The sequence below is a fragment of the Chinchilla lanigera genome, unplaced genomic scaffold, assembly GCF_000276665.1.
Source record: "Chinchilla lanigera isolate Chin_1 unplaced genomic scaffold, ChiLan1.0 scaffold00012, whole genome shotgun sequence".
Taxonomy (NCBI): Eukaryota; Metazoa; Chordata; class Mammalia; order Rodentia; family Chinchillidae; genus Chinchilla; species Chinchilla lanigera.
Genome location: NW_004955413.1, coordinates 28,773,479 through 28,785,245, shown reverse-complemented (window position 1 = coordinate 28,785,245; position 11,767 = coordinate 28,773,479). Strand labels below are relative to the sequence as shown.

Sequence of the window (11,767 nt, the reverse complement as noted above, 5' to 3'; positions counted from 1 at the left end):
AAAAGATGCAAGATACTAGAGCATGTTTCCAGAGAACAGGGAAAGAATGAGATTGTTGACTACAACAGAGGGAATACTCTAAGCGCTTTGATCTCAAACTTTCTGCCCTCAGAGTTCTTTTTATTGCTTTAAAAAGTACTGAGGATGCCAAAGAATGCTTGCTTATGTTGGTTAAAACTATCAGTATTTATCAGATTAGAAAATCAATAAAATGATTAGGTAGAACTAATACAATTTTAATGAAAAATTATACTTTGCAAAACAAAAAAATTTACTGAAAAGATTGTTGCAAATCTCTTCAATATCTGGCTTAGAAGATAGCTGGTGTCTTTTTTCTTTTCTTTTCTCTTTCTTTCTTTCTTTTTTTTTTTTTTTTTTTTTTTTTGTCTTTTTGAGATAGGGTCTCGCTGTGCAGTTCAAGCTGGCCTTGAGCTCACTTTGTAGCTCAGGCTGGCCTCGAACTCGCCACATCCTCCTGCCTCAGCCTCTCCAGTGCTGGGATTACAGGTGTGCACCACCATGCCTTTCAAAACAGCTGGTTTCTCATATCTCGTTTTACCTTTAGTCCATTGCAGTACCACACTGAGCTTCTGCAGAACCACCCCACATACTTCTGAGAGGATAAGAGTGAAAAGGGAATGCTTTAGCATTATTATGAAATTAATTTTGATTGCATCAAAGTACTGCATGGAAAGGAGCCGAGGACCTCCCCTGAGGTCCCCACGCATCCAGAGAACTGCTAGGCACATAAGCAAAAATCTCAAGAGAAGGCGGCTGTGAAGCTGACATGTAACTACTCAGGTTCTGGCAAAGGCATTTGCTCCACAGAGTCAGCGCCTGTAACTACTATTAGGATCCCTGATAAGGCTCGTCGGGCTCCCACGGGGCCCTGTGACTCTTGCGATACTCCACTCATTTAGCCAATATCCATCCGCACCAGCTGAGGTGGAGGACAGTGCCCGGCTACGCACCGTTCCTGGCTTCACGGGACTGTCTTCTTTAGCACACAATTAGACACACCCGCTCAGGGAGCAAGCGGAAATCGCCACCCGCTGGAGAATTCATGGAAGGCCCAGCACGTGGTCGGGGCTTTACATCATTCCGTTCATCTTAAGTGGGCCCAATCAAGTGGGCACGTTGTGGTTTTTAGGTTTCTTCTCATGGTAATGGGATCTGAACCCAGAGCCTCTGCACTGAGCTACATCCCTGGCCCTTTTTCATTTTGACACAGGGTTTTGTGAAGTTGCAAACGCTGAACTTGCCGGGCGTGGTGGCGCATGCCTGTAATCCCAGCACTCGGGAGGCTGAGGCAGGAGAATCGTTGCAGTTCGAGGCCAGCCTGGCCTACAAAGTGAGCTCAAGGCCAGCCTGAACTGCATAGCGAGACCCTGTCTCAATAAAACAAACGCTGGACTTGGACTTGCGATCCTCTTGCCTCAGCCACCCAGGATGCTGGTGTGAGCCACCACGCTGGTTATGCTTAGTTTTCTGCAGACACTGGCTCTGCCCAGGCCACATGGCCGTAAGGAGTTTGTTGGAACCAGAACTCAGCTGGAGAGAAGGCCCGCCGCGTAACAGAAGCCCGCTGCCATGACGTTAGTTGCTGGGTCCCGCTCACCATTGGAAGGGCTTGCAGCGGAAGTTCCTCCAGGGGCGGAACCGCTGTCTAGGCCCCGCCTCTTTCCGCCCAACTCTGTCTTCGACTTGGCCAATGGCAGCCCCGCTTATTTTCAGGGCGGAGAGCTGGTGTCCAATCGGCGGGTGAGCTCGTCGCTGGGGCAACAGCGTCCTGGAGACCGAAATGGGCTGGGCCTCCGAGGCCCAGGCTACGGGTCCGCGCGCAGGTGTAGGTCGAGCGAGGCCGAGACTCTGAGCCGGGGCCGGGGTAAGGCGACAGTGGCTTCGGCGCACGGCCCCCGCGCGCGTTCGGGGCGGCGGCGCGCAAGCCCAAGGGCCGAGGAGGGGCCGGCCAGGCTGCTTGGAGGGTCCTGCAGCCCTAAGACCGCCCAGCGCTGCAGCCCATCCCAGGGTCTCAGGGGCGGGGATCCGTTTACCCAACACGGTTCTGGAGCCTCTGCACCTTGGGCCCGGGGGCTACTGTGCCTAGTGCCTTCCTGGTTCCTATGGAGCTTAACAGTACTTGGGAAAGCGACAATATAAACAACGTCGAAAATAATGACCTCTTCCTCCTCCCAGAATTCCAGTGATGGGCAGATGGGAAATGTGTGCCTCGGACCTCTCCGGTTTACAAAGTACCTCATGCCCCATACTTGACCGTGACCCACAGCACTCTCTTGAATATCATCAGCCCCACTTACAGACAAAGACTGGAAGGCTGCGGGGTGACGGGGCTTGTCTGTTGTCACACGACTGGCAAGTTGCAAAGCCAGAATTCAGACTCACTCTGACTCATAGGAAAATCTCTGCTCTTTTACACCTTACTCCCTGGTATTACACGGTTATCCCTGTCTCTCTCAGAAACTTCTTTGGAAACACCTCCGAACCGTTCTGTGTTTTCAGGCTTACTTGAGACAGTAGTCCAAACCACCCCTCCACTCTTTTTTCCTTTTTGCTGAAAATTTTTTTTCTTCCAGTGTGTTTTCTGGAAGAGTAGTAGTGTTTCTTTGGTTGTGTATGTGCCCCTAAAGGGGTGGACTTACAGAAATGCTGTAAATAAATTCTACATTTACACACCGCAGTTCCTTCATCTTTTTCTTTGATCCATTACCTTCAATTCTGCAAACGTTTATTCAGATAAATTCTGGGGATTTTAAAGTGAGTCAGGCATAGTGGGATTATCTGTGGATGTGTTTGCCTCCCGTCCAACCTCCCTGCAAGTTTGGAGGACAAGTGTTCTACTTTCATTTCCTGTGCTTCCCCTTCCCATACTAGCTTCGTTCCTACGCTTGCTTATAGATGTTTGTCAAGAAATGCTTACCTGGCCTGCAAGCATGAGGTCCTGAGTTCGATTCCTAGTACCCACAAAAAAATTGCATACCCACGTCTCTATACGTTGATCTCCAATTTTGTCTGCTTTTTTCCCTGCCTCCTTCTAACCACTCATTTCTTCCTTGTGCACAGAAGTCTCTGAGGCAGCGTACAGACTGGGATTCCCACAGCAGAGCAGCACCTGCAGACAGAACCAGCTCCTCAGAGATGTCCAGTATCCTGGTGTCTGCCCACCCCAAGGATCTGGCATTAACAAGGCAGTCGCTTGAGTAGAGCTTCTTCTCAGGTGTGTATGAAGAGCGGCCGTCGAAAGGTAGCAGATGCTGAGAGTTCCAGATAGGTTTCCTGGAGAGCTCCTTTCTCTGTCAGGACTGAGAACTAAGCTGCCTAATGTCAATGAGAAACTGTAACAAAAGAAGCCACCAATCACTTTCTTTCTTTAAAAGCCACAAGTGATCATTTTGGAAAGTAGAGTGAAAACCTTGGTTTACAAGCATAATTCTTTCCAGAAACATGCCTGTAATCCAAAGCACTTGTACGTCAAAGGGAATTTCCCCTAAGAAATAATGGAAACTCAGGCAATTCATTCTACAATCCAAAAATATTCATATAAAAATGATTACAATGCTGTAGTATAATGCAAAATAATAAAGAACATGCAAAATATAAAGAAAAATAAACAAATTAACCTGCACTTCCCTTTGAAAATCTTCACAGCTGGCGCAAGGGAGACAAGAGAGAGGAGGGTTGCTGTGTGGGACGACTTTCACTATCACTGACAGACTCACTGCTTTCTAATGGCTCAGTGGAATCTCTTTCTTTTCATGCAGCTATAACAAGGCCTCTATCCAATGACACTTGCTTTTGCTTGCTTTTGAATATTTCTCAGAAGTGTGGCATTGCATTGTCATTAGACAGTCATTGCTTACACTGCTACAGCCTTAATCGTGTGGTACTTTTCTACAACATTTTGCACTGTTTCACACATTTTACACATCTCCCTCATCCCATTTGAAGTGAGGGATTCCTCCACCTTTTTCTCCCCCTCCCCTGAAGATGAGCTCTCCTCCATAAGCTCCCACTGTTGAGAGACATCGCTCACACATTGCAGTGCAAGAGAGAACCATTGGCTTAGGGTGACGGTGTGACAGTGTGAGCAATGTCATGTCAAGACAGGGCTCATGCATCAAGTTAAAATTCATGAGAAATGTTTGCTTGTCTTGTGGAACAACCACAGAACAAATTACAGTCCAAAGTTTTACTCTGTATTTATCTAAAAGTATCCCACATCTTGGCTTGCTCAATTGTTGTTGTTGTTTTTTAATTTTAAAGAGTAAAAGAAGGATAACAATAATCGGGGGGGCTTACCAAATTACAGACAAAGTGGTAGGAAATTATCAATGGTTATTGTTTCACATATTGTTAACTACAAGATAGTTTTTCAGGAAAACAAATAGACAAATAATAGTGAGTTATAGACAAAAGAGGTAGGAGATTATCAATAGTTGTTGTACTCTACTTAGGTATCTTCGAAAGAAAATAAATAGAACTATACATGAGTGACCTATTGAATAATCATTAAGTATTCTCAATGGTTGTTGTAGGAAACACATAATAATAAACATGCATCCATTTATGAAATAGGATAGGAACAATACAAAAATTACAGAGTTATGGATAGATTAGTAGGAAAATATCAATGACTGCTGTAATACATGTTGGTATCTTAGAAGTGGTTTCTCAGGAAGACAGAGATACACAAGAAGGATTTAACAAGTAGTTACAGCCTAAAGGTTGTCAAAAATCAAGTGAGCCATCTGGGGCCAAAGCCATTTTTTGTAGCGTTTTCTCTCCAGCCTCCCATCGCATTGGGACCCCACAACCAGTTAGTGTCCTCTCCCCAACTGTCAGCACAGGCAGCAGGAATCCTGTTGCAGACTTCTCCCGGGCCCCACCACAGCCTGTACTGTCAGGGGAAGAATGGCTTCCAGTGAGTCTCCGCATGTATTATGCAAGATCCTCCTGGTTTACAGCTTCTGAGCGGCTCTCATAACCCTAGTCCACAGGACCTCTGACCCCTCGGGCTTAGTCTGTATTCTCATGTTCTCCGAGTCCTTGTTCAGCAGTTGCTCCTCTGCTGACTCTAGACCTTTCTGGTTCTCAATGGGAGGAGCAAAAGTGGCCCGTAGGATAGCATGTATTCCCCGGGGTTTTTCCATGTTTGAATGATTCACACACGTCCTTGGGTGGGCATCTGCAGCCGGTGCATGGTGGCCCAATTGTGTCATTGTTTCTCTGTGTCATGATAGTTCTCAAATGAGCAGCGGCGGCCAGTCTGAAGGCTGGCGCGCAACAGCGCTCACGGCCGCATGGCTCCCCGTGCGCCAGGGGCCCTCCCTCCGGGGACCTACAAGGCAGGAAGTGAACCATTGGCTTGCACAATTGTATCAATGGGTTTAAGCATTAGTGTTGTATTTAAATATTAATTTATTTTCAATATAATACTCTCCAGGATGCCCTCACCATTTGGAAGATCAGTGTAAAGGGAGGGGCAGAGTTTGAGAAGAATCTATGAATACAGATCATGAGAATAGAACTCACTTCTAGTAGAAAGACCTTCATTTCCCACTTCTTTCTCTTGGTTTTGACCTCACTACTGTTTTGTTTTCGTTTATTTTGGGTGCCATTTGTCATTTATTTTCTCTCCATCCATTTGTCTTGTCTTGTTTTGTTTTGTTTTGTTTGTCTTTTTGAGACAGGGTCTCACTATGCAGTTCAGGCTGGCTTTGAGCTCACTGTGTAGCCCAGGCTGGCCTCAAACTTGCAACCACCCTCCTGCCTCAGCCTCCTGAGTGCTGGGATTACAGGCATGCGCCACCATTCCCGGCTCCATTTGTCTTGTTTTACTACTGCTATTACTATGATTGCTACTACCGGCTTCTACTTACTAAGTACTGAGTGTGTTGTTGGCACAGTTTGGAGCTGTACATACCTGTTTTTATTTATCCTTCACAACCTGCTTATGAAAAAGTATAGTTACCATTTCCAGTTTCGTGGAGGGGTCGGTATTGGGGAATGAACCCAGGGCATTCACATTGAACTAAATTACCTACCCTTTTAAAACTTTTAAAATTTTAAGTCAGAGTCTTGCAGAGATGCTAAATCCCAGAGTGCTAGGATTACAGGCGCACTCCTCTGTGCTGGCTACTATTCCCACTTTTCAGGAACACAAAACTTTGCAAAACTGACAAATGGTAGAATGTGTCCTTTACTCTAGGACTCCTGGTGACAGAACCCATGTTCCTGATCAATTTCCTGCTACTCTCTGATGTTTATATGCTCTGTAACTCCTGCCAGCACTTTGGGATAATCTATAAGAAACCTACAGTGTGGTAAAATGGAAATGTAAGTCATGAAAAACACAGAATAGGAAAACAACTTCAGAGGAAGGTGAATACTCAGATTGTCCACGATGACCAAAAATGTCGAGCTGCAGATGTAGCTGTGAGCGTTTTGCCAACTCAGGGAAAAATAAAATTACAAAGAAAGGATTTTCTTTCGGGGGGAGGTCCAGGCAAAGAAGGCCTTTTAATTTCTCAGGAGAACAATAAAGCTTTGCTAATACTGGCCTAAGGGAAACTTCTCCTGGGTTCACTGGAGGCTGGGAGGGGTCTAGAAGCATGGCTGGGAGTGAAGGTGTGGGCTTCCTGTCCTTGCTGTTTGGGAGCGAGGTGCACGATTGTGTTTGAAATTAAAAATTTGTGAATAATAAGTTTCCAGCAACACTGTTTGAAAGTGTTTGCCCCTGGGCATTGCGAGTGACATTATCCTGTCCCCTGGGTTGGTTTCCATCTTTGCCTATGTACTTAGGGGTGATTCACAGAGCACCCACCTTATTCAAGCCTTGCCTGGACACTGAGGGTGCCTAAGCCACGGTCACCTCACTGTCGCCGCACTCCGGGTGCCTCTGTCCTATCCTACAGGGGTTTCATGGCCAATTGTTGATTGGCTCTGTGTGATTTCCCCTTAGTCCCCTGAGATATCACATAGCTCCTTGGGCTGTAATTGTTTCCCTGCCCATGTTCTGCCTTGATGTGGCCATCTGTACATTCCTAGGACCTGAGGATAGTATGAACTGCCAGGTAGTGAATGCTAGCCGAGGAAGGGTGGTGCAGAGCTGTAATCCCAGCTACCTGGGTGGCGGTGAGGCAGGAGAACGGCAAGTTCAAGGCCAGCCTGGGCAACTTAGCAAGACCATAACTCAAAAAAAAATATATATATATATATATATATGTATATATATATATATATACACTCACACATACACAAACACACACACACGTATACACACACATACTACATATAACTCAATGGTAGAGTGCTCGCCTAACATGCACAAGGCTCTGGGTTCCATCCGCATCACCTGGAAAATAATGCATGCCAGGTACCTGTGAACATGAGCCTTGGCCCTTCCCTAGCCTTGATAGCGGTGATTGTAGCCGCTCCTGCTCTGTGAGCAGCTGTCTCACTGAAGCGTTTCCTATGCACTTTTGCACTCAGCGTCAGTGTCTGCAGATCTCCAAAAGCAGGATGGATCTGGACCTTAGATGCTGGGTGGGGAGACCTGCTGCAAAGAGAGATTTTATTCTAGTTTGCAAATAAGGAAACCGGTCCGGAGAAGGTTAATCCTCTCGCAGGTTTGCACGGTAGATAGCAGAGCCCATCTGACCCCATGCTCCTTGACTCCAAAGCCCTTGCATTTTCCACTGTCCAAAAGTAAAGACGGGCAGCAGGTGACTGAGGTGTGCATGGACACGTGAGGGACTCCTTAGAGGGGACTTTATAGCGTATGTCCCCAAATAGAACAGAACAGAACCCACTTGATAACAGAGCAGATGAGGAGGAGAATTTCCTCAAGTATTTGGATTTAACTGCCAGAATCTTGTGTTGCTCACAATTTTTGTCCAATTTAGTCAAGTGCTAATCCCCTTCCCCAGTCCGGAGATAACCACTTCCAACAATTTTTGCTTTCGGTGCCATTTCAGTTTGGCTGTGCACATTTTTACTGTCGTGTTGGATTATGTTTTCTCTGGATGCCAAAGCAGATGGATGGCACTTTTGTTATGATTCTGATATAAATAACATCTGTTAAAAACTGGACATCAATATTTCCCTGGCAAATAAACAAACGTATCAGGGAAATAGCTTTCTGGTTGTGTTTTTGCTGTGGTTAAGAAGCACATATGAAAGTCTATGATTTTGGTTATTTAGGGGAAGGGTTTGGGTTTGATGATCATTGCTAATTTCTGCCTCACCAAGTTTTGAAGTAATCTCATTTGTTAGTGTCTCAGTATTCGCTTTACTTCCAAAACCTAAACTGTGGGTCATACGCAGTCAGGGATGAGTGACAAGTAGCTGCCTCACAGTACTTTGGTCTCAGGCAGAACCTTGTTCAGCTTTCACAATCGAGGGTAAAGCTGGCCCAGGCTTGCCGCCTCTGTAGTACCAGGCGTTGATAAACTTTGCCCACCAACAGCAAAGTTTAGGGTTGGGCTGCAGCTCAGGGGTATAGCGCTTGCCTGGCATGCATAAAGCCCTGGTTTCTATCCCCAGCTCTGCAATTTTTTTTTTAAAAGCAAAAATTAACATACTGCTTACTGTGTGCCAGGTCATGCTGGCTGTAAAAAGTTAGTGCTGCCCCCACCACTGGAGGGGCTTAGGAACCAGCAGGGACCAATAGAAAGTTCTGGAAACAGAGAATCGAGGTGAAAGTCAGGGGAGAGAAGAGGAAGTATCAGATGATGGATGAGGAAGTATTAGTATTTCCTCCCCCCAGGAAAGTGATGGAGTTACAGGCGTTCTTCATCTTTCCATCCTTTTCTTTATGAAGTAAAACCACGAGCTAGTACACTGCTGGGACTAGGTTCTCTGTGATGCCAGGATTCATTGTGTTTAGAGGTTAGGAAGGTCGGGTGAAGGAAGGGATTGTGCCTCACTCTTCAAAGATGACTGGACGGTACCAGGTGGACCGGGGTGGGGGACATTCTAGCTGAAGCAGGGACCACAGCAGTGGCCGGGAGCTCCTTGGCTCGCCCAAGCACCGGGTGAAAACGGAGCCCGTGTCAAGGGTATGCGATCTGCCCGTGTTGTCCCCGGCCAGGTTGTCGGTGATGCAACAATCCACTCCACAATTGAGAGTTTGAATATCAGTTTGTATGTCAGGGAGTCTTGCATTTCGGGGAGGTAAAAAACAAAACAAAACACAACTGTGTTGGGGAAGCGTTTTAGAGTCATGTAAAAGTTGCAAAATTACCCCAGTGAGTTCCCATGTACTCCCAGCTTGCTCGGCAGTACCATCTCGCAGGATAACTGGAGCTTGATGATCTGCACCAGGAAGTCAGCTGGGCGTGGTAGAGGTGCACACCTGTAACCCCAGCACTCTGCCAATTCGAGGCCAGCTTGGGTTACATAGTGAGTTTAAGACCGGCCTGAACTAATGAATGAGACCTTGTTTTAAAAAGCAAAACAAAACAAAACAAAAAAACCTGGGAATTAAATTTTGCCATGATGTCATTTTAACTAAAGCCAATATGCAGATGTTAATGAAAATAAAAACGTCATTCGTATTTTAGCAGTTTCTGTGCACACACCTCTTCCTCTAGCGTGCAGTCCTGTGAAGTCTGAACACGTGCATGTTTGGCACTGTGCATTTTTCAGCAAGGGAGTAGCACGACCCTCTCTGTGCTTTAGAAACAAAGATGAATCCTGGCCACAGAGGCGGGTGGGGCAGAGGGAGAGAGGAGACTACAGGTGAATCGCAGGCTAATTCTGTGGTTCAGCAGAGTGGAGATGGACCGATGGTGGCGTCGGGGCTCACGGAGCAGGGAACACACTCTGCGCTTGCCGACTCATCAGAGAGAGGGCGGAGTTGCCAGGCCGTAGGAGCGGAAGCCACTTCCTTCCTGCCGTTGCTCTAAATCTGAACTCACCACTGGCCTAGGTAGGGCCTGGCGTGCAGTGGTGGTGTGCATTAACTCAGCTCTAGACTTGCTGAATTTAGGGGCTGAGATGGTGCGTCAGGGAGGCCGTGTGGGGGTGTCCAGGAGGGCTCCAGGAAGAAGAGACACTGGCACTGAGATCCAGGCAGGAGTACTCAGAGCTGTGTGCCCTGCAGGGTTCCCTGGAAATGTGCTAGCCATGCAGTTTCCCAGACCCCAGCATCAGATCAGAATCAGGACCAGGAGCTGGGCCAGCACTGGGCATCTCACGAGGCCACCAGCTCAGTCTCAGGGACCCTCGACTCAGAGCCACTGATCTTTTGGAGGAGGAGACACTCAGGAGGCAGAGAGGGAGTAGGAACAGGGGTCCAGGAGGAGACGACAGCGTAGAAAGACACACAAGCGTCTGTGTGGGGAGCGGTCTGTCTGAGGGGCTGCCAAAGGCTGGTGTGGCGGAGGCTGAGGGACCTGGAGCAGGAGGCAGATGGAGGAATGGGGCCTGATGCCGCACCCACAGAAGTGACAGGGCCTTGGGGGATCTGCATTTTAAAAATGATCATCCTGGCTGTTGTGAGGAAGAAAGAAGGGGTGACAGTAGGTGTGCATGTGTGCGTGCACGCGTGTGTGTGTGCATGCGTGTGCATGTAGCATGGAGGTTGGGAGGGGAGCATGTGCTCACACACACACTCCGCCGCCCCAGGAGCCCTATAGTTAGTGTGACACGTGTGCAGGACGCGCCTTTCTGAGGCACAGACAGCCCTGCTCCTCCAGGAACCTGCAGATGGTCCAAGGGCCTTGCAAACCTGCAGGCTCAGTCCTTTCCTGGGCTTGCTCGGCCCTCCTGGACACCCCTAGGATCGCTGGGTCCACTGGACCGTGCTAACCCCGGCGCTCTCTTATTTTGCAGAATTCTCTCCAATTCTGAAATATTTTATTGTGAAGAAAAATGAAGCGAAATAGCACCAAAGGCAACAGCACCAAATCGGGCAGCACCAAAGCCAGGTGAGCTGCGAGGGGTCCCCGGAGCCTGTGTCACCAGGTAGCTCTGACAGAGTGAGGCCACCTCGCCGGGCACGGCCGCAGGGCTGCAGGGACAGTTGGTAGCGGTCCTGTCCCCACTTCCTCCTGGGTTGCCCCAGTCGGTCACGCAACAAGCATTTCCTCAAGGCGGACTTTGGGGTCTAAGTAGTCCGGGCCCTCCTGGGGTCATTCTAACGCTCAGCGTCGCAGGGCCGGGCCCCGCAGCGGATCCCCACTTCCACCTGTAGGTGGCAGCCGCCGCCAGACTTTCCACTCCTCGCGCGGGAGCTGGGAACGTTTGACACTTTCCTCTGCCCGCTGCGGGCCTGGCTGGGACCTGGCCGCTATAAACTGGACGTGCGAGCCACTCCTGGTCGCTCACGGGGCTGTCACGGTCTCCAGCGCTTCCACTTTAGAAGGCCGCGGGCACAGCTGTTTGGGGACGGGAACAACTGCCGGACAGCGGGCGCGGGGTCAGTGTTTCCGACGGGACCAGCCCGCGGTTTGCCTGTCGGGTCTGGCGGCACCGCGGGTGTGGCCGGGACACGGCAGCCCCGGGCGGCTCCCGAAAAGAGATCTGTGCGCGCACAGTGCAGAGAGCGTGCTGCAGACAAAACGACAGAAGTGTTTTATGTGGGATTTCTTTTCCGGGCAGCAAGACATTCATGCTGATACAAATTAGCACAGAGACACAATTATTTCATTCCACTCAAGGCAGCGGCCCTTTTCTTTTTCTTTCTTCTTTCTTTCTTTCTTTCTTTCTTTCTTTCTTTCTTTCTTTCTTTCTTTCTTTCTTTCTT

At 48.4% G+C, this 11,767-nt stretch overlaps 1 protein-coding gene across 1 annotated transcript in view; it reads left to right on the top strand.

Annotated features, from left to right (window-relative positions):
- The first annotated feature begins 1,790 nt into the window (after window positions 1–1,790).
- Window positions 1,791–11,767, top strand: part of Efcab6 (EF-hand calcium binding domain 6) — a 214,376-nt gene continuing 204,399 nt past the window's right edge. The window contains exons 1-3 of the mRNA XM_005379444.2: window positions 1,791–1,885; window positions 3,082–3,235; window positions 10,855–10,949. Coding sequence (XP_005379501.1) covers window positions 10,894–10,949 — 56 coding nt within the window. The 5' untranslated portion in view covers window positions 1,791–1,885; window positions 3,082–3,235; window positions 10,855–10,893. The remainder of the gene's footprint in view (window positions 1,886–3,081; window positions 3,236–10,854; window positions 10,950–11,767) is intronic.